This window comes from Pagrus pagrus, assembly GCF_965226575.1.
Source record: "Pagrus pagrus genome assembly, chromosome: 10".
NCBI classification, from domain to species: domain Eukaryota; kingdom Metazoa; phylum Chordata; class Actinopteri; order Spariformes; family Sparidae; genus Pagrus; species Pagrus pagrus.
The window spans coordinates 24,023,980-24,047,004 of NC_140194.1; the positions used below are offsets into that span (position 1 = coordinate 24,023,980).

Here is a 23,025-nt window from a genome sequence, read left to right on the forward strand (position 1 = left end):
TTAGAACTTCATTCAAACATTCATTCGTTTATAAGTAACAACTGTACCTGGAGTCAGTGTTTATAAAAATAGATACCTTCTTTTGAAACACCCGGTATATTACCATCATCCAATTCGCTTGTAGTCCTGAATGAACACAGATGCGTTGCAGTTTGAATGCTTTATTTCCTGTATGTATGCATACTGCAGTTAAGTAGCAAGAACTAAAGGCAAACTAGAAAGGACTACAAAATACAACACATGGACCAATACATTTACAAAACATTCAAAATGTTACAAAATGGGCTGTATTGGTCCTTCTATTGTTGTTCTTCAATTTGGAACTTTGTACAAATTGTCACCATCACTTTGCACAATTTACAAGTGCCTGGGAGAGACTTTCAGAGCCAGCTTCAAATGGACAAACCATCAGCAAACCGTCTCCACCAACACGCCGACGCACCAGGAGTAGACTCCCACCCCACCTGGGAGACTTAACTCCATCTTCCTGTCCCCACTCAGGGATTAAAAGGAATCAAATGAAAGTATCAGGCAGCTTTTTTTCTTCAATCATCTACCATTCAGCCTCTGAACGCAAAAAAAGGTCAGAAAAAAGGATTTGTGTGGGAGGGAAGCAAACCAAGAACTTTGGTAGTGAGTGAAAATATGTTTACATGTCTTTACATGTCGGGATACATTTTTTTTGACATGTGCATTGCTCTCCACTTATCTACGCTCCCGTGCTCCCTTTATTCCAATATTTACATCAAAGCATCAAAAAAGTATATTAAACAGCATGTCTCAATCAATTCCCTCCATCTCAATTCTGCCCCAAAGGGATAAACAAAAATCTAACTCCTTAGATCCGTGAGCAGTAGTCCTTTCATCCACACTTCAACTGACTGTGGGTTGCCAGTTTATCCAGTGCCAACAGTAAAGAGGGAGGTGTGCGAGGGGGGAGTGGGTCAAGGCCGCGGCATCTCTCCCGAGGGCTATGAGCTGGCTGGTACACAGGCTAGCTGGCACCGGTGCCCTCCATCACCTGCTGGGCCTGCTTCTGTCCCATGCAGCACTGGGCTACTGACTGGAACAGCCTGTGGGAGAGGGGACCAAGAGACATTAACAACTGTTAAAGAGCAGCAGAACTGGTAAAGATAAAGAAGAAGCTGACAATTCAAAGACAAAACCTACTTTTCAATCTCAGGGGCACAGTGCACAAAGTCGTGGCTCCAGAACTTGAAGGCAGGATTCTTGATCAGCTCGATGAAGGTGATGAGGAGACCCCATGGGTGAGGCCTGTTCACTATCAGCCTCTCCAACAGAACCCTGCAAGAGGACGACAAAGCTTTGACTAACAGCACCAGCTTGTAGTTAACTTCAACACAGCGATTTAATGCATTTCTTGTGCTGAAATAATAAAATGACTCCGATCAGACTGTCTCACCTGGTGATCTGCTCCTGGATGGCCTCGGTGTTGGCCTCAGCAAACAGATAGAGCATGGTGCAGCTGAAGTAATGAGTGTGGCTGTTGGGGTAGCGCAGCTGATTGGCGATCGCATTCAAGAACAGGTAACGCCCTGAAAACACATGACAGCACAAGATGTTAACGACATGGAGTGAGATGATATTTTAAGTACTAAAGCCACTGTAAAAAGCTTTGAATTTTCTGGCACCTGTCGACTACTTGACAGAAAACCGATGTGGTTTCTTTGCTGCCACCTTACCCTCAGTGTCCAGGTCCACGGCCAGGTTCTGGAAGATGTCCATGTGCGCAGAGTGAGTGATGGTGCTCATGGAGGGGGTGCTGCCCTTGTTGTGGATGTGAGCGATTGCCTGTGTGCCTACGTACAACACTAGAGCATTGATCAGCTGGATGTTGTAGCGGTTTCCTGGCTCATTAGACACCTGGGAGACAAAAAGAGATAATATTGTCATTTGTCAAAGTATAATAATAATGGTACTACTTATTTAAAATAGATGGACGCTTGTCCTACCTGGAGGTTGCTGCGCAGCTCAGACAAGAAAGTGACCGGTGAACGAGTCTTCAGATACGAGTCTAGATCCTTCTTGAACTGGGAAGGCATGACGCCTGTGAAGTTGGTGAGGATACGGGGAGCGATGTTGATCTCACTCAGCATGTCCACCTGCAGCCGGGGTAAAACAAAGAGTCATGAGATCATTTGTCTCTTTAAAAAAAGTTTCCACAAGGCTGATGAAGTGCTTCTTTTGTAAACTGTGTCAAACCAAAATGGCAAGAGCTGTGTGTGTGTATGTGTTTACCTTCAGGTTGGGTGTGAACGGGTCAGGGAGCCTCATGTTGCGTGGAAAGGCACTGAGGATGAGGTTGCGGAGCTGGATGCAGTTGGGTGGGATCACATCACAGAAGCCGTAATGGTAGTCACACAAGAACTCGGGGAAGTCATGCAGCAGGACCAGGAGCACTCGCAGTGTGCCCTGAAACAGCCATTAATGTTAACAATTAGTTGAAGGTTGTGTAATCCAACATTTAGCAGGAAACATTTGCACAAGAATGATAAAATTCATTATGCAAACAAAATAAATAAATTCCATAGCCATACAAAATCAGCCCCATGAGGCTGAAATACACGTTACCAAGACAACCACAACCAAATTGTGTCATGTGTCATGAGCCAGTTATAAGCCTTAGTTTCAATGTGATGTTCAATCAAACAAAAAGTGACCAAAACATGGGTTTCACTTGTGTTAAACTAGACTGATCCTGTATTTACGTTAAGGAAAAATGACACGCACCTTGTAGAGGATTTGCATAGGTTTGTTGAGCTCTACATTCCTCAGGAATGGGGCCAGGTACTTGAAGAGATCAATCAGCAGCTGTGCGTACATGGGCCAACCCTTCAAGACAAAGACAGTCAAGTCTATTAAACCAAAATTCAATAACTACAAACATGCGTAAAGCAGCAACAGTTGTGTGTTAATGAGCCTGAATGTGTGAAAGAAATAGTCTTTTCTCATCCTTGCATACCTTCTGCTGAGGTGTGTGCGCTAGCATCCTGGCGATGAAGATGCGATGGGAGATGAGTTCCAGCCAGGCGTACACAAAGCCGGGTGCTTTGGTAGGTCTCAGGATGTGGAAGGTATTGCTGCAGATAAAGGAAAAGTAAGTCAGAACCAAGGTGCACTGGAAATATTGTAATTTCAGGATCATTTTATGCACTGAACACAGTTCATTGATTCACAGCGATGCCTTACCAGAAGGCGGTGAGCGTCTGGAAGTTGATGGTCTCCAAGACATGTTCGGGGGCATTGAGCTCCAACAACAGCATGATGAAAATGCGGTGGTACGGCAGTTGTTGGAATTCTGTCTGACGGACGTCGTGGTCCTGGATCAAGACCCCAACTACAATACCCAGCACCTAGAAGAACAATGTAGAGCACAATCAGAATCAGGTAAACCAGTCGGTCAAAGGCAGTCAACCAGTGTCTGCAGGGGAGATGAGCATTTATGCTGTCTGCAGCTGTTGACATTTAATCATCAAATGAAAATCATGATCAGGGTTAACAGTCAACAATGGAAGATTCTGAGATGCTTTGACAAACATTTAAATGAAAATGTTATTATCTCTGTCAAGAGGTTTGAAAAGTTTTCATCACACATCTGGGAGGTGTTATGTTGTTGTTGTCATGCTGCTGTACCTTGTTGAGGAGGTTGATCTTTGTCACTGTGTTGGTGGCCTCTCCAGAGTGTTTGACCAGCAGGGCTATGAGCCTCACAAAGGCATCCAAGTTGTGGTAACACTTGGCTCTGATAATGGCTGCACTGGCTGCTGGGTTGTGCTGCTGCTCAGCCTGAGCCCGATAGCTTATCTCCACACACATTTCAGTGCACAGCCGGAAGAACCTCGTGATCAGGTCATCTGTCTTCAGGATGCCCTGCTGGTGCATCTGCAGTAAAAAGAAAGGCAGACTCGAAATAAACATAACAATGAACGCTCATTATGGTTTGTGATTACCGTAACTGATAAATGAGTGTTTACCTGGCCAACAAAGGCAGAGAAGGCCTTGGTGCTATCCCTGCCAGCAGCTGCTGAGTGGTACAGGTTGACCCATTCCCTCAGGAGGTACTCTGCCTTCTCCCTAAGGCCTGGAGGATCATCATATTCTGATGCCTGTGAAATCCCAGAGTGCATCATGAAGTTGGGTCCGCCATGGGCCCGGTCAATCATGGCCTCATAGTTGGAGCGAACAACATCCATCAGCTGGGGAAGACTGGGAAAGAGGAAAGCGAGATGAGAGAAGTTAGTTTTAAGTTGCACACAAATTAGTGACCTTTCTTAAAACTAGTCCTGAAAATGTTATGTACTAAATTGGGTGATTCAAGTTTCTAGCAAGCAGCAGGACAAGAACCGTTTTTTCAAAGTGGCAGAAGTCAAAAGGCATCCAGTCAACCAAACAGTAAGAACCTTGTGGACAAAACAGTTCAACACAGGAAACCCAGTAAAAAACTTGTCTGGGAAAGTTAATAGAAATAAATCAACTTATAATAAACAAAAAGAAATGTTTGAATGTAGTTGTTTACCCCTCAGGTGCGTTGGCTCTGGAGTGTGCACAGGTCCTCATTAAAGTCTCAATTGTGTGGAAGAGGTCCGCCTCTGTGACATGGCTGACACTGCGTTCATCCACCAGCAGCAGCTTCACCAACTGCATGGCAAATGCAACCGCCATGTAGTGCAGTCCATTCTCCATTGACTGGAAGTAAACAAAAATCAGCATTAGTTAGAAAAAGTTGAGGAATACAGGTCAAAACTACAAACCAAAGTCAAAACAAATTCCTAAAAATGTATCTTTAGCATCCAGAAATATTTAAAAATTGACTGCACAAGTATTCACACCAAACTCAAAACCAAAATGTAGAAGGTAATAAATAAGCCAATAATAATAAGTGAAAGTGTGTAATGTGTACCTGTGCCAGGTGCAGGTCATACTGCTGCATGTTCACCAGATGGTTCCTGATCAGAAGCTCCACTGCCTCTACGTTGTATTTGTACTCATCACGACATTCAATCAGACACCTGTAAACAAACACAGAGAATAACATCATGCACTGCAAGGGGAACATCTTTCTCCTTCATCCCTCAAATGTAATCTATGCCAAGGCTAAACAACAGTGTTTATATGATTCAAATTAGTGACGCTAACAGGAGCTCACCTGGTGATCTGCTTATTGCACCACTGTGGCCCATAGGCACGTCCATCCTGTAGGGCTTTAAGCACCAGCAGATGGCACTCCCTGTAGCGGAGCAGCAAATCTGCATCAGCCCCACTGGTAGCATCCAGAAGACCCTCCACAGCCTGGGAAGAATAGAAACCAACTCAGTAAAGCACAGTATAGTATGGATCATTCCTAAAAGACTTAAGAGCAACTGTAGAAGTCACTGCTCTACCTTCTGCAGCAGGCCAAGTGCAGCGATGCCGTCCCTGGAGTTTCTAGCCAAGGCCACAGCTTCCAGCAGGCTGCGCAGAGCCTGGGTCAGGGGGTTCATGGCAAGGGCGGGAGGGATGGCATGGAGATGCTGCTCCAGGTCTGCCATGCATTTATCGTAGATCTGAGCTACATCATCGGTGGCCCATGCCTGTTGCTGTTAACAAAGACACAGGGACAAAGGATTAATTCAGTGTATTTTTAAGAATTAAGTTCTGTGGGCAACACAAATCTGTGACACATATTTTCACAAACAGTTGAGGTGTCGGCTGTTTAAGTTTCACTCACCTTCATGGGTTGAGCCAAAAAGCCAGTGGGTTGGGAGAGATCATTGCTGGGTAGGAAACCTGGAACGTTTCTAGCAAACTCCTCATATACAGCAAGCTGCTTGGGGTCCACTCCTCCCACCTACAACACACACATAAATTTTGTTACTCAACAGCAATGGTATCACAAACACATTATGAAATAGCAACTTAACTGGGGTAACATTAAATTACGATTTTAGCTGCAAATAGCAGAGGTATAATTGACTGGCTTTTTGCTAATGTACTTTATTAGCTACTGGATGTCACAGTCATCTTACCTTGAGCCTGATCTGCTCTGGCATACGCTCAGCCTGGTAAGTCAGGACAACTGGATCGCAATAGCGACGTCCCTCTTGACGTGCGTGCTTCCTCAACTCAAACTCCTACAAGAGTAGAAACCAAAGTGAGAAATTGCAAACTTCTGCTTTTCAGTGGAGTGCATTAAAAACATTTACAAAACAAAAGATAGAAAATGAAAATCATACAATTTACACATTGTATGAAAGCCCAATGCATCCTAGTACAGCAGTCTACCTAAATTACAGCTATACCACTATCATCTTCAGTCATAGTGGCAATAAAATCCCAAGTCCCCAACCGTTCATAATTCTGAAGTAGTTGTAATTAATTTCAAATAGTAGACGAACTAAACTGAAATGATTATCGTACCCTCTGTAGTATTGACAAATAAAATGATATGTTTTTACGCATATTACAGGCAGAGGTTACACAAGCAATAGTTAATGTACATTTACAGTTACTGCTGTTCTAAAAGGTCTCACCGTGGCTAGTCTCTTGTCCATTTCAGGGCCAGCCTTCTCCACGGCAGTTTTCTGAATGAAACAGCAAGCCAATTCACAGTTGTCTTGAGCAATCCTGGCTGCAGCCTCTTCCATCATTTCCCGTTGTTGGGGGGTTGGTGCCTGGATGAATAAACACCCCAAGTTACAGAAGCAGGGATGGTAACAGGTAAGGTAACAGGTGGTAAGGTATCAGAGGACGTGTAGGGAAAGAAAGCTCTCTCTATGCTTTTTATCTTATAGGAAATAAGCCCTCATTTAGGCATTCATCTTACCCTAAGTGCAGCAGCAAAGCTGTTCTTAAGGTTGGTGGCAATGCTCATGAGCAGGGGCTCGCGGCAGGTGATCATAGCCATGCCGGCAGTCAGGTTTCTCATCATATGGTGGGCAGCCACACGCATGCGGGATTCCTCTGAATCCAGGGCAAAGTCCTTCCTGATGATCTGCTCACAGGTTGTCATGGCTATTTTGATAGAGCGGTCAACCACTGGGTGTACCAGCTCCTGGACAGCTCGCTCTACTGATTGCCGTACACACTGCTTCAACTGAGGATGGGCCTGCAGCAGAGGGATCTAAAGAGAAATGATGGGGAATGAGAGAAAAGTTAAGAAAGGAGAAACAATCCAAAGGATAATAATAAAAAATATTTTGACAGATGCAGAAGAGAAGGGTGTGTGTTGCTGTGTCTGTTAAGTGGAACACTGCCTTCTCAATCAATGGTTTGCAGGTGCCCAGCACTTACGTTGACATTTATATTGATGTGTGGAGCCAGGCCTGCCAAGGCATACACATTGATGTCGTGGTAACTGAACTGAGGTGTGGGGGGCCCAGTGGTTGTGCAGGTGGTGGTGGTGGCAGCTGGGGTTGAGGGAGGAGCTGCAAATGGAACAAAGTCTCCTGTTGGTCACAAAACGCTAGTTTGATTAAAATCACAAGAAAAAGCAGATTATCCAGACAACAAACACAAAGCAAACATAAAGGCAACAAAAATAAAGTAATATGAAGCTTTGAAGAGTAGCATTTAAAAAAACTAAACTTCACAAAGCAAACGACAGAACTGATGTTACAAAGCATAGGCGGTATGGTATAAAATTAGTATTGCAGTAATCATCACAGCATTTTCGAATAGATATGTTGACATCCGTTACTTAATATTCAAAATAAAAATAATTACTAAAATACATTCTACTTGGTCGAGTGGTTTCAAGTGGCATTCTCAAACTTTGTCCAACTGACAGAAGTATGGGCCATTATTTGTTTTTTTTCAATAATTTAGAAGGTTGAGACATTACTGGGGTTTTCACAATTTCACATCAGAGTACATTTCAAAACTCTGGTTCGATACAGACATATCGTCAGAGGCAAGGATGAGACACTGAAAGCCAAACAGACAAACATATATAACGTAAGTAAGCTAAAATTAAGACGCACAGAAGATTCAAAAAGCAGCACAGAGCTTAAGATATGATAATATGTAGTATCCACCTGTGGTAGAGACTGGCAACATCTCTTCTGGAGGCTTTGCCTCTTTCTTTGGTGCCGAGAGCTGCTCCTCCAGGCTCTTTAACTTCTCCTTGTCCTTTAGCAAGTTTCCTGGCTTGAGGTCATTGATGTCCAGAGACAGGTTCTTACACAGAACTTCAATCTCAAACTTTAAGTTCAGCTGCAGTAAACAAAAGAACAATGATCAATATGTTCACAATTTTTCAGTGTAAGCAGCTGAAAGTGGCAAACTGGTTTTGGCCTATGAACTCCTAACCCATTAAAGCAATTTTAAGGCTTTGAACTGCACTGTGACTATTATTTTCTAGTCTTGTCTCTTTCAAACCTATTCTATTTTAGCCTACTTTCCTATTTCTTAACTTGTTTCAATGCATTTTAAATGCAAATTTTAATTTCTTTTAATGTAATTTTTATGCCCCTGTAAAGCACTTTGAGTTGCTATTACCTTGAGGTCATGTTCCTGATGCAGCTCAGCAAGAACATTCATGATGGCCATTGTCCAGGGGTTCTGGGGCCTGAAGACCTACAACATCACAAGCACACAGTTATAATCACTATGAAGAATCCAGAAAAACCTCAGACAGTGGTATCAGGTAAGTTTAAACCAATTACATGAACTGGAAATATTGAGGTAATGTAATTTGCATGGAGACAGCTCTCTGTCTACATCTGTTAGTCACCATGCTTCGTAGACTGGACTCCAAAACTTTGGCCACAAAGGGAACCACATACAGAAGCTCCTGCTGGCCTTTCACGTAGGCCTCCAGTAGCAGAGATTTGACTTCCAGATCCTGGGAAATCGAGAAAAATATGTTAGCCAACTCAAAAGCTGACAGGAGTGAAACCATGTAATGAAATAACAGAACCAAGATACAAAATCTTACTGTATAAAGGATAGGCTTGTTTTTGGCCAGTGTAATCATGCCCAACCAGTGGCCCAGATTCTTCAGCAGGGAGCGATCAGAGAAATTGGCAGCTGCCTTGTCAGAGGTCAACAGAACCTGAAAGAAATGGAGATGGGAGTGGAGTGTCGGTGTTATGTAAACTGACAGCTTTTCAGCAGTGCTACATCTGTGTGCAACTAGAATTGGCCGGCAAAACACTCAAGAATGTGATGTCTATAGTAGGCAGAAAATAAGAAAAATCAAAACCATCTTATCCGCCACTATTTTACCTTGATATTTCTGTAAGTTTCAGTGAGGACCATCTTGACAAACTCCGGGTTCTTGAGAGTATCCAGAAAGTTGGAATAGAGACTGTGGAAGTTGGGCTCAATGCTGACACGCTTCATCACCAGGTACTGAGACACCCAGGGCATAAACTCCTCCTTCACAGTCTCTTTCAACTCCTCAACCTGAAAAAGGAAAAAGGGGTTTTAAAGAAGCTTCTTATACCACCTTTGAGTTACAGTCACATTTTGTCCGTTTCAAGTTACCTTCTGTGTCATGTTGGACTGAGAAAGGTTGTTGAAGATAAAAGCGATCTTCTCCTGCACATTCTCTGGAGGCTCGACAATCCTTTCTGTTTGGTCAGTGGCCACCAGCAGGGTGTCAATGTTGGTTGTGTTTATGGAGGGCTGCAGGTAGGAACAAGAATAATTACCTCCCAAACAGTCATGAGTCTAATAACTGTATATGAATTTAACATGCAGGAAAACATAAATCGGGTGGAAGCTTCGATAAGGCACATTTCAGTGTCAAACTCACAGGGACATCCTTCTTGAAGCTGGTTGTAGGTCTTGTGATGGTGGTGGTCTTGGCTGCTGTGGTTGTAGTCGTCGTGGTGGTGACTAGAGTGCTGGGCTGTCCTGGTTGTGGAGCTTTGGGACCACCCGGTTGCTGCGACTGGGCCTGGGCTTGGACATGTGCCAGTGCCAAACTGCCAGGAGTAGTGATGGAACCCTGCATCTTCACCGGAGGGTCCCGTGACTGTTGGCCATACTCGATATACTGCACGCACAGGATATTGAAAGGTACAGAGCGAGAGATTTAATTTATCTGAATGGTGGAAACCTTTCCTGTAGTCAAAGCCAGGAAAAAAATAGATTAAAAAAACATAAAAGATAAATTAAGGAAACCTGATTACCTCTTGTAAATGGTGGGGAAATTGCAAGAAGTGGGCAATTGAAGCCAGGTGTTGACAATATTGAGGGTAGTCCTTTAGTCTAGAAAGATACAAGATGTTTAAGCCTGACACAAGACAATATATATTATATAAATACTCATGTTAAAAAAAGCATTTCAGTACCTGTTTTTAAACCTATCTAGAGCAGCAATTCCAAAGTAATACATTTTGGATCCGTAGGGTTTTCTTAAGGCTTCAAGAACATATCGGAGGGCCAAGCCCAGGGCCATGTACGTGACGAGACCCTTCTCGATAATGCCGCCAAAAAGGCAGGCAGTGATGTGCAGCTCCTTGTCTGGGTACTGGGGGAAGAAGCGGTACTCCTCAAACAAGTTCCGAAGCATGCAATTGAACACCTCTCGCTCCCGCTTGATGGTTGAATCCTTGAACCTCTGCAGCATCTCCAGTACCTAGTGAGAGGACGATAATGTAGAGGGGGGTTAGTTAATATTAAGAGTAGCTTCAGTCAACAGCGGCTAATAATTCCAATGAGTTTCATTTAGCTTAATTTGTGCTTTTGGTAGAAAAACGAATATTGTCACTACATACTTCGTCAACAGACATCGTTGGGTGAGGTGGGTGGTTGTAGATGCGCTGGAAATAACTGTTTGCCTCGTCATCTATCTCCTTGCTAAAGTTCTGGTTTGCCTCGGGCCACACCTGAGAAAGATCAGCTGGAAAAAGAGTAAAAAAGACATTTTAAATTATAACATTCATTTATGTGAATATTGTAATCCAACATTGGTGGAGCATGTGCAGAGTAATTAACTCACGGGTGAAAATCACTGCAATCAAGTGATACATCAGGAATCAAAAAGCATTCTAACCGTCAGGTTAGAGCCCTTTCTGAACCTTATAAAGTAGACAAATTACAGTAAAGTGGGGCTGTCAGCAAAAGCAGACAAGGAATGGAAGACTGATCTGTATTTCCTCTATGATAAACAATTTTTTATAAGTTGTATGACACTAAACGAAAAACAAATAGAGTCATACACCTAGGTGTTAACGAGAGGTTAAAGAAGCCTGACTCGTTGAAAAGCTCTTCATAAAGACTAGAGAGACTTATTTCTAATGCACCTACAAATGCAGTGCAAAAGATAAGTTTGCAAATTAAGACGATAATCATTATCACTGCAGAGGAAATACAGGGCTGAGCAGCGCAGGGCGGGGCTCTCAGTCACACCACTACAACCACCACTTACAGGCCTTCATCTTACTCTGCTGAAAGGTAGGTGGGTTCAGGCCTGGTGTGCTCATCTTCCTGGTGCCAAAAGGGTCTGTGTTGACTGTTTGCATCCCCAGACCAGAGCCAATACCAGAGCCGATGCCCGAGCCCAAGGGACCTGCAACTAAAAGGACACAACACAATCACTTCAATGCATGCCTACCTCACCCTCTAAGCTAATATATTTCGCCTTCTAAGCTTTGTTCATCTTAATAGGCTAAGAATAAACCTTAAACCTTAAACCTATGTCTGTGTGTGTTAAAATTAAATAATAAAAAAAGTTTCGTACCAGAGTCCATACCAGGGAGCTGCGAGGAGAGGCTACCAATGCCCCCAAATGGTGTGCTAGGGTTAGGGGTTGAGAGTGGTGGGAAAGCTTTTGCTGGAGATTGGGGATTACTGAAAGCTGAACTCAGTGAGGTTGGGAAACCCTGCATGCTTTGAGTGTGGGAAGTGGCTGTGCCCCCCAGGTTCAAAGATCCCATGCCCGATAGAGGGTCCATCTAGAAAAGACCAAGAAATGGTTAGGACTGCAGATCAGTTTTGCTGACACAAATCTCTAACAATTAAATGTATTTCAATGTTTGCCTGCAGAGGCATGATGTGGCTTTCATATGAAGATACCTGTACAGGAGAGATGGCATCCAGGCTGCTGGTGCTGGGGGCACGTCCCTTTGGCATTACCCCTGGTGGCGGCTGCCGGGCTTTATTCATTACATTGCTGCAATTGGCAACCATGGTCAGGATGGTCTCTGATAGCTCCTGTGAAACGCTCCTGGGGAAAATAATGAAACAAATCCTTAGTTGAAGATAACACTGTACAGAAGAGTGACAGTGATCGGTGTCCATGAATAACTACACTGGGATAATCAACACAAATCATAAAATCTTGAATGATCAAAACACCATCAAATACAACCAAAGTCGGGATACACTTTAAGCAAGATTGACATTTAACCATTTAATTCAATTCAAAAACCTCACAAAGTATTTATACAGTAAACTATCTAAGCGAAATGGCCTCTCACCCAGCACAGGACTGCAGGCAGGCCAGCATGGTGGCCAAGGTCTCCGGGGGCAGCTGTGCACTTTTGGGCTGGTCCTTGTCTGGAGCCAGGCCCCCCATAATGGATGGACAGCGCCTCTTCAGGAATGTCACACACGCCTGGATAAAAGGTTCCTGACGCAACACAAAATTCTTGTAAAATACAATATTCTTTGGGTAGTATGCTTATAAACACAATGATTTCACAATCATTTGTTGAAAATAACTGCATGTATATCAATTTAAAGACTTACCCCATGCTCTCTGATTTTGTCAGTCAACCATTTATCAAGTTTGAGGTATTCACGGCGAGAGGCAAGAGCAGCAAGGTCAATAACAAAGGCAAATGGAGTACCATTCAGCAACATCGATAGAGACTGGAGGGAAAAAGAAACAGAACAGAGACACTGGCTTATTGACCATCATGTGGGGATTTTGGATGCAGATATTCAACACAGATATATGGCACTACATTGCCTGATTTGTCTTATTTGAATGTAATGTTAACTAAAACTACTGAATCAAAAATAAAACATATGAAGAATTATTATACAGTGCAACAGTCTTGTGCGTTACACAACTATTTGCTAATTATTCTGCTTTGGCTTGAGGGATTAAACATCAGTCATCATGTCATTAGTGAATTTTGACAAACCTTCAAGTCCTGGGCCACATCCAGGATGCGAGACAGCTTGGCCTGGTCATACTGCTCCCCTCTCATGTACCACTCAGCCATTGAATGCATTATTAGCTGACGGATGGAGGGAGACTGTCCCTGGAAAAATAAGCACCAGGTTTTATAAATACACACATTTTAAAAGAATATAATCAAAACAAAAACATCAAGCTTAATGGGAAACTAAACAAGACAACAAAAAATCACCAAAGGACACAGGGGACAAAAACAGCATCAACAGCAAGACAGTTTCTACCACCAACCTGTCCATGCCAGGCGTAGTGCAGGATGATGGCTGAGTTAGGGTGGTTGCCCAGAAAGATGGGCATTAGGGTAGAGATGAGCTCGTGGCGCAGTGTGTGCCAGGAGGTGGAGATCTGCAGCAATGCCAGCACCAACATGTCTGGGCAGTGTTTGATTGGGAAACCAAACAGCTGCTTCACCTGCTCATACTGACCCACCTCAGACAGCCTGAGCAGGCTTTCCACCAGGTCAAGACTTTTCCTGTGAGAGTTAAGAGACAATCAATCAAGCACAGTGTAACATCATCATAGTGTCAGCCCATAAATCAGCCCGACCAAATCTAAACTGAACCACATTCAGTGGGTCAAACTATGCCTCCCGTACTATCCCGTGGGACACATGTACCTACAATGTGCAGTTGGCAATGGTGATTTTTTTTATCATGTTATATTTGAAGGATGCACTTGGTGAAACATTGCTTAAAATACATGTGGGAGAATAGCAAATAAATGTTGACAGTTTTAAAACAAAACCTGCAAACTTTAGAACTCAACCCACGGAGGAGAAATAAACAACTTCTACACCCTTCATCAACTGGCCAAGCTACAAGATTCATACCAGGTGGCAATCTCCCTGTTGTCATCTTCTGGTGGGGCCTTAAGGATGTCAATGGCCACAGTGTGGCAAGGGTAGTCAGCGAAGCAAAACACTTCTGGGCTCATCAGGGAGTGCTGAATGAATGACAACTGAAAACAGAAACAGAGCAATTAAGATTTTTAAAGAGGCAATACAAGGATCTACCTTAACCACTCAACCACAATGTGTCTGTCTAGACAGAGAAATCAATTTCCATTTGGTACTATATTCATCTTACATTTTACTCTTTGACAGCAACGATTCCCTACAATCAAGTTTCCCACTTCAAACACTTATGAAATCACATCATCCAGATGAGTTACCTGTCCCTCAGCGTGTTTCCATGGCCGATAGATGAGATCAACAGGGAAGACCTCCATGCCCAACCCCCTCTGAATGCCATACACCACTATATGCAGGCCTTTACTGTCCCGGATCATGAAGCCTGGGTGGTCCAGTTCGTATGTCACCTCTTTGAAGTTTAGGTTGGGATTCTATGGCACAAACAAAAACAAAAGAAAAGTAGCTTTAGAAAATTATCAGGGACAAAAAACAATTCCTGCAAACTTCAGGTTTATCACAGGCTAGTGTATGGATTAACTTGTGTAATAATGTGAATCTGAAAAAATTTAATTCTGCAGTGAAACTATAAATTGCTGGGTACATCAATCATCAACATTGTAATATTCTGTAGTATTCGTAGAGAGAAAAAGAGAATCAGACTTAAGAACACTTGGTAATGGCCATTTTTAATGTAACATGTTGGTCTCAGTGAAAAGCCATCAAATTTTGAGTGCTAAAGTGAGTTGAGGTGCGAATTTGGTTGCAACTGCATAATGCATTCTAATGCATCCATTAGTGTCAATCAAAATTTTTATTTCTTCAGTGTTTTCAGTGGCAGTGTGTGGAAAACTATATACATTTAACAGGTATTAGCTAGGGAAAGTTCGAGACTACTATTAGAGAAACTAATAGTTCACTTACCACTTCTTTCACAACATCGATGAGAACCTCAACATTCCACGTGTGTGCCTGCGAGCCATCGTTCTTATCCTTGCCATCGCTCCAGATTCCACTTCCTGGAGCAGAGATGGACTGAAAGAGAAAAAACGAGAAAAGAAAATTTAAGCTCTGATGTACTGAAATATTTGCAAACCCGTATCAACAAATATTTAAATATCAAAATTATTAAACCAAATGACTGCATGATTGACACCAGGAGTGACTCCTCATATTTCTTAGTCGTTAATTAACCAACTCTGCAGCTCTATAGAGTTTATTAGCCTAATTTCTAGTCAATGTTGTGATTTTACACTCTACTCCGGTGCCTCATGTGACAAAGGGAAGCTGACCAGACAAACTTGGTTAACCACTTCACAATTACAACTCTTGGTTTCTAGTTAATCTGTGTGAAAATAAATGGTTTCCAACTATAACTAAAGAGTATGTTTTTTCCCTTTGGTCAATATCAAGTAAACCAAACTGAAGAAGGCAAAGTGACCTAATTCTTGTTGCTGCCCATGTCCTCTGCAACAGATAAGCAACTCACCTGTAGTGGAATGCCATCAGTTAGGCCAGAGTGGGTACGCGCCATCATGCCCAGGACCCTGGCTACCTGGCTGGCTGTCACCTCTCTCACCCCATACTGGAGGATTATGTTTCTACACTCGTCCAGACTGGAAAGACATAGCACAAACAGGTCAGAGCTTACTATCACCCATCGTCTTGGACATTTACATATCACACTGAAATTGTATTAAGGATAGGACATTTAAAAAGGTCAACAATTGGGCATATACATTGTTTTTAGATTTAATTGAAATTTGTATTTAGTGTATCGGTTATGTACTTTGCAGGCATTATCACCTTGGTATTCAGTTTCAAAAGGTTTGCATTCACATTAAGTGGTCTTTCCCATAATTATAGTTCATTCACTGGAATTACATTGAAAAGGATATGTATGCACATGAGGGCTGTAAATATGCAGTATGTTTAGTTGTGGATGTAGCTTAAAATGATTTAAACATAAAATCACCTAGCACAGAAGCCATAGCCAACTTCTTGCATGAATTCTGCAAGAGAACTCTCCATCATGGTCTTAGCTAACTCCCCCGAGTCTGGCAGGATCCTGTCCATGAGAATGTCCCGTTTTTCAGGGTACAGCAGTGGTGCGAGCACCACAGGGCAGCGCTCCTGGGGGAAATCTGAAACACAACACATAATTACATAAAATAATGTGGCATGGCACCACTGACAAACAATTTTTTGGGAGCATTTCTCCTCTGTCTGACAAGTCATATGTCCAACTGTAGGTGAGGTTTGTGTTTGTCCCACGTACCTCGGCAAAGTGTCTTGAGGAAGGCGTCAATCTGTTCTTGCCCTACCCCACTGGCTCCCTTCTGGCCAAACAGTAGATGGGAGAGCAGTAGGTGCAAGACCTCTATGGCAATGTCTTGGAAGCCACCTTCCTGGTTTCCACCGAGATCCGCGTCAACGTATGACCGCAGGAGGTCTGGAAGTTTCTGCTTGATAAACTGCGCAGCTAAGAAACAGTCAGAAACAACCAGTTAAGAAAGTACATTGTTAATTTTCTACAATGTCCTCTGTACTGAGGAGCCAACATTAGAAAATAAAACTGTATTGGTTTAAAGTGGTGTGGTCGACCATTAGAGAACTTCAAGTCATTAAATGTTTTACAACTTGATGAAAAGCACCATTCACTTCATAAAGAGGATGCCAGCTATTGTTATGAAATGCGATTATTAAATCAACACACATTAGCTTACAAATAAATAACTGAATAATTTTCTCATCTTCACTCCAGCCACAGCAGCATCCCACATGGATTTATCACAGAATTCACCACTAATCCATGGGTGATGCCTTCTATTTGTTCATTGTTTAACATAATTTGTTTTTAACAAGACAATAAAGAAACAGACTTGGGCTTCAGATCATGTTTGCTACAGGTTTAAATGTGTCAGGATTTGAATTACTTACCAAAACCACGAAGGTCTGTGTTGCTGGAGTTGAGCAAAGCAAGGCCAAATATCACCTGGTAAATACATGAATACGTTAAAACATAAAAACTCTGAAACTTGTCAGACAGTAAGTATTTCTTAACTGCCAAATATAAAACATGTACTCTGTGTACATGGGTCAGATTACTAGTTAATGAGGCTCACTGTAGAGCTGACTTACCTCTTGGACCTTGCTGAGTTTAAGAACTTTACTCAGTTGAGTGAATAAGTGGGCCGATGGCTTCAAACTCTGAAAGACAGTTCAACACCTCGATTAAGATCAGATGTCATTTTTCTATTCATGCGCACCTGAGTAATGTCTGTATACTTTTACATATCTGAGATGACGTCTACGTCAGTTACAGTCGGATGTGTCAACTAAAAGGCAGTGCATCTTTTGTAGCGTGGTGTAGAAATGATTAATGCAGACTTTTGATTTGACCTACTGTAACATATGACTATATTTTCTTGCTTGCTTGCTTTAGTAATATGTCTTTACTCAATGCAGATTTTTTTCTATCAATAAAAGCTGTTATGCAGTCAGGCTACTACAGCAATAATACCAAAATTCTGCCATCAGCTCCTTACCTTCTGGTAGTGCAGGGGATTGTCAATGGCGTAACACAGAGTAGAGATAAAGTTTGGCTTTGATATCAGCGACACACACTCCTGGATCAGAAACTGTGTCTTGTGCAAGTTGAAAAGCAAAACATGCCGAGAGGAAGGAGAGAGTAAAGAGAAAAGAGGCAGGTGAAGAATAAGGTAAGACGGTAAGTCTCTCACAAGAATCACTATGGAGCAACAGGCATTATTAACTCAGATATTGGCTCAATGATTAAGATTCTACCATAATCACAATGTGGAGAAAACATAACATGAAGACTAAACACCAAAGAATCTGACAGTTTATATAAAGATCAATTATTTACGAAGGACAGGTTTCCCAGTGATGCCGTTTTGAGATATATGCACAAACAGGGGCAAAAACACAGAACCACAGCAATGATGATGAGGACTTAAGAAGTTGGTGTGACATAAAAAGTACCAAATTGAAAGTAATGGGCACAAAATAACCAACACTACAAATATGCTTTCAGTACAGAGAACATAGTATGTAGGGGGGGAAGCTTTGACGATTTTAGATTATTTTACGCTATTGAATTTGAAGGCATTCCCACAATTTAAAGATTGTGGTATTTAACATCCTCATATCTTTGTTTTCAAACTTTATATAACCTTATTGACTAGCGGACATGTACTATGTGAACGAACCAACAGAAGGATGTAGCCAACTAGAGAGCAAAGCTGATTGGACAAATTAGTTCACATGGCTCTTTCTTGGGTGACATGTTGAAAATAATTAGGGATGTCCTGATCAGGTTTTTTTACCCCGATCCGAGTCATTTAATATTTAGTATATGCCGATACCGAGTTCCGATCCGATACTTAGCCCTAACTAATATTTTCATGGATAATACAGCTGCATTAAGAAAAAAATACCTGCATCCAAGCTGTTCCTTAGGTTTTTTTATTTTGTTGAAACAAAGTAAATACTTTCATATGGCTCTATCTTATTCTGCATATGCTATTGCAACATTGGTTTTCATTTATTTTTCTTAACAAAAAACAACCAAGCAAACAAAGTCAGTAACTAAACCCTGATCCTCTATCACGGAGATGGGCTGGTTATCCAGAGCGATGAATTCAGTGACCTTCTCTGTAATATTTTTGGCCATGTCGCTGTCTCGAGGACATTTCTCTTTCCTTTTGAAAGTATCCGCGAGTGTTTGTTGCTTCCGTGCCTTTGCATGTATTGCTTGAGTGAACTTGTTGTATTCTTTGAGTGTTTGTTTTTTATGCAGCTCTTTTGTTACCAGCTCGCAAAGCGGTCGTATTGCAGATGTTACATGTCGGCGTTGGACTGCTTTCACTTTCTAATTTAAAATATTTCCACACTACATTTTATCCACAGGTTTGACAGAGTAACGTTATGTGCGCATCTGCGTTCTGCCACAAATTGTGCTCCGGCGTTTACGACAGCCGACATAAAAATAATCGGGCTTGGGTCCACGTTCAAAATAGCCGATCCCGATCAGTGAAAAAATGCCCATATCGATATCGATCCCGATCCTGCAGATCAGCTCGGGACATCCCTAAAAATAATGCAATTCCAGTTGTACCTATTTGCATGATGGATGAGGAGCTTGTGCCAAAAAAGAAATCTCTTTCATGTAATATTGTGTTTTGATGGTGCAAATGACAAAATTCAAAGGCTATTTCAAGTCTGTCTATAGTCTACAGGGAATTTTAAAATTCAGAAGAAGAAAAAATACAATTTCGATCATGTGATTAAATATATAGCAATACTATGTATTTGCCAGAATGCCCACCCCTAATAGTATCCTGTGAATTACAAGCACACAGTCTCTCTTTATTATACACACTAAGCTTCTCTGTCAGATAGAAAAGCCTGGCTGTTGGGGCCGGCTGTAAAGTTTTCAAATGCTGCTGAATACACAGACAGCAACCCAAACACTGAATCGGCTAGCCTGTACAAGTGATGTTTTTTGTAAAATAGCACACTGATACCAACAGCTGCCATTTATTAAATATTACAGGGTTTAAAAATGTACACTGTCTCTGTAACTGTGTAACTGTGCTAACTGAGTGCTTGATTTCCAAGGTGATAGAGGTGAACAACCAACCAAAATAGTGTGTCTTAGTGCATGCCCAATTAATCAGACCTGGTCTGAGACCTGTTATTAATAATAATGATTTACCACATGACTATAGCTGGATTAACGAGCAATGTAGACATCTGTAATCTGAAATGTAACTGCACAGAGGTCCAGTGTACTCTGTGACAGCTACACAATTCACAGGAAGCAAAATGAGTCACATTAAGGGGAAAAAAACGGAACCAAACAAACTTTCTCCGTTTTGCAGAAACTGGTGCAATAACTCCCAGGCATAACTGTAGTTTACAGCATAGTTTGCTGGCAAATGGCAAGAACATCATGTCATCTACTGGGGGGGGGGGGGCTCATTGTTTTTAATCCATGCTTGACTGTTCATAGCCTGGGAGTTTTAGGATAAAAATATCAAATATTAAATGATAAATACACAAAATGTTTGGAAATACAACACAAAGAAGTCTTGTTATTGCAATGAATGATTCTAACTTGGTTCTTAATCAAAATGAGCCTTTATGTTTAGATCATGCAAATCAAAAGCAGGATCTGGGATTCTTCCAGTATTTTTTTTTTCTCCATCCCCACCAACTTGCGTGCATCCAAAGAAAAGAAAACACAGCTAGCTTACTGGAAGCCTTCAACTGCACTTCAAGCTTCCTGAGTGCACAAAGATGATAAACTGACCAGTACCAGAGGTAACTGACAGCGTTGGTGGTCTTTTTTTTCTTCTTTTTTCAAGATCTTTTATTGATTTGATAAGAAGGATGGTTTACTCATGGGGGGAGAACGCAACTGAACAGAGCTACTAACACTGTCCAAACGCTTGAACATTTTACTACTTATTTCTGCCACCTGGCTGTGCATATATCCTGGTAAATGGGAAAACTGTCCAAAAAAGACATATCAAAGTGTTTCTAATCAAAAATTACCTGGTGAAAGTCCTTGCCACTGCTTTTACCATCGCCACTGAAATCCACATGGGAGAAGAGACAGCGTAGTAGATGCCTGTCTGCCTCAGGACCGTGACGATTTACAATCTGGGAGAGCACAAGTAAAACATTGGTACATTATGTGGACGCAAGGAGACACTTTTAGACACGCAGATGTAAGATCTCTGCTGACAGATAAACACAATCACTTGATGTCTTTGCAACTACTTACATGCTGTATTTCTTGCTGGCTGGCTCGGTAATTTTTCTTTGTTAAATTGTCCACCAGATAGCTGATTTGAGACAAAGCCAGCGAGAGCGAGTCAAGATTCATTGCTGGTTGGGGCGGAAGCAGGCGGCCGAGCACGGCGCAAAATCACCATTATTCCCCTTTAGTCACTTCAGTGATAGGTTACTTCTGCTCCCCCCCCCCAAAAGGTGTGAAAAATGTTGGCTTCCAAATGAGTTTCCCGATCAGTGGCTCCCAGATCTAGGTAGAGTCCTTCAGTTTAAAATCAAGTTCAGCATCTGTAATGACAGAAAGAAAATGCTTAGTGAGTTTTAATACAAAAAAATGTTTCGTAAGAGAAGCACTTCCATTGTCAAATTGCAGTAAACTTGGAGTGCAGAAGCCTTATCCTCATGCGGGACAACATTTACAACCTACTGACAACACATAATATTGTGACAGGCTTTGAGGCCTAGGTGCATAACAGTCCCAGAGGTACAGTGAAATATATTTAAGCGTCTGGTGCCCGGGCATTTATTTGCTAATACATTACCAAACTACGGACAATAAGAGTTAAAGCTACGTACTCTAGTATGATTCCATCATGGAGATATTGTAGTTATATAAACTTCCCGTGCCAGTAGCTCGCACAAGGCCCCGACTTGCCCTGATGTCGGGTACACAGATTCAGAGCTAGCGGTAGTCCACTTGCTTACCGAAGTAACCAACTTATGCGTTTACGATAATACCCAATGACTACCGTGGCTTTAGCAAACAATATAAAAGTACGTTACACAGCATTAAAAGTGGCTAGCCGGGAATTTCCAACGACTACTGGACAGAGTTAAAATCACTCACTGAAACAAAGGGCAAGCTAATTTAAGTTAGCAAATCTTGACAGCTACACGCCAGCTATTTGCATGTTACTGACCGTTAAGCGGTATCACAATTTCCCAAGACATTGTGGTGATGAGTGGCGAAGTTGGTTAATAGCTTTTAAACAACTGTGGGACCGTACATTTGTGGCAAGTGGCCAACCTAGCTACATAAGCTAACATCACCATGACGCTGGTAGACTTACTAGAGAGAAGTTTAGTTAACGTTAGCCCAACATGTTTACGGAATAATTGATCTGGCGTCAAATTTAACCGTTTAACCCGTTATATCTTATCGTTTCCCCGAGTCATAGTTACCTCTATTTTATATTGATTTCATTAATAAGGAGGATAACCTGCCCGTGGTTAGTATCTACGTTAACCTTTAGGAAATATTACCAACTCCCCGTTGGCTACGAGCTAATGCTATCAAAGTAGCATTTACGTCAAGCTAACATTAGCAACATGAGCCCGTTTCAAGCTCGTGTCTATGAATCGGCAAAACTACTAACACTGCGATTCATTTATATAGATCTTAATAGCCGTTTGAACTGCCTACCGATTACTAAATCTTCGTAACCGTTCCTCATGCCCTGGCCGTGAGACTGAAGGCCGCGAGTACTGCGGATGGCTTTTGCGGGATCGTGCTAGCTAACGTTAGCATTAACCTTGTTAACGCTAGCTTATTTGTACGGGCTGCGACTAATCCATGGAACGCTGTAGCTAGTTGTTAATGCTAACTAGATTGTGATGACGCGTAAACGTTCACTTACTCCTAGCCAGTGTCAATATCGGTTACAGCAGCAATTTTACCAACATAGTCGGAGAGAGCTACCTATGGTGCCCGAACAGCGTTGCTAAATTAAGGAATTGTACTTTCTTGGTGTGAGCAATATGACAGCTGCTTTTCAGCAAATAGTCCTTCCCCGCGGTGGTGGCTAACGGATCATTCCCCGTATTATTGTCGTTGTTTATGTGTTCCGCATAAACCTGTCGACGGCTGCTTCCCAAGTAAGTAGTAAATCTCACCGTGATCCCAAGAAAGTAATTCAGATGTTCATCCCTTCTTGTTTGTCACAACAAACTTGACGAAATGGAAGGGTCGCTGTGGCTCCAGTTCAGTTTGATTTTCAAAATAAAATGGCGACTGTCACCGCCGCGGCGCGCTCACGCTACATGAGTGCGTGAGGCTATCCGCGCGACACAAACGCAAGGTGCTCGCCAGCCAGGAGACACCTGGTCCCGTGCGGGCTGCCATGTAGTCATTCACTTATTTCAT

The 23,025-nt window shown here is 42.2% G+C and overlaps 1 protein-coding gene across 9 annotated transcripts; it reads right to left on the reverse strand.

Annotated features, from left to right (window-relative positions):
• Window positions 1-145: 145 nt before the first annotated feature.
• cnot1 (CCR4-NOT transcription complex, subunit 1) lies at window positions 146-22,905 on the reverse strand. Of its 9 annotated transcripts, none has more exons than XM_084364508.1 (49): window positions 22,776-22,905; window positions 20,875-21,170; window positions 20,643-20,750; window positions 17,609-17,707; window positions 17,202-17,270; window positions 17,001-17,055; window positions 16,339-16,542; window positions 16,036-16,204; window positions 15,550-15,676; window positions 14,985-15,095; window positions 14,324-14,494; window positions 13,983-14,110; window positions 13,385-13,625; window positions 13,101-13,220; window positions 12,700-12,822; window positions 12,429-12,580; window positions 12,025-12,175; window positions 11,690-11,903; window positions 11,393-11,524; window positions 10,725-10,849; window positions 10,299-10,585; window positions 10,137-10,215; window positions 9,758-10,000; window positions 9,487-9,627; window positions 9,226-9,405; window positions 8,936-9,052; window positions 8,732-8,842; window positions 8,497-8,574; window positions 8,034-8,211; window positions 7,291-7,424; window positions 6,824-7,120; window positions 6,531-6,671; window positions 6,027-6,131; window positions 5,729-5,848; window positions 5,403-5,597; window positions 5,168-5,310; window positions 4,922-5,030; window positions 4,538-4,707; window positions 3,996-4,227; window positions 3,655-3,903; window positions 3,211-3,374; window positions 2,984-3,101; window positions 2,752-2,853; window positions 2,260-2,433; window positions 1,974-2,123; window positions 1,704-1,884; window positions 1,424-1,556; window positions 1,171-1,305; window positions 146-1,073 (listed from the first exon to the last, which is right to left on the reverse strand). In XM_084364508.1, exons 2-49 carry the CDS (start codon window positions 20,974-20,976, stop codon window positions 995-997), a joined length of 7,146 nt encoding a protein of 2,381 aa, XP_084220634.1. In that variant the 5' UTR covers window positions 20,977-21,170; window positions 22,776-22,905; the 3' UTR covers window positions 146-994. The 9 variants fall into 9 exon arrangements, with proteins under 9 accessions (XP_084220634.1, XP_084220632.1, XP_084220633.1 ...); XM_084364506.1 differs by having other exon boundaries at window positions 7,291-7,445; XM_084364507.1 differs by having other exon boundaries at window positions 9,758-10,009.
• Window positions 22,906-23,025: the final 120 nt, after the last annotated feature.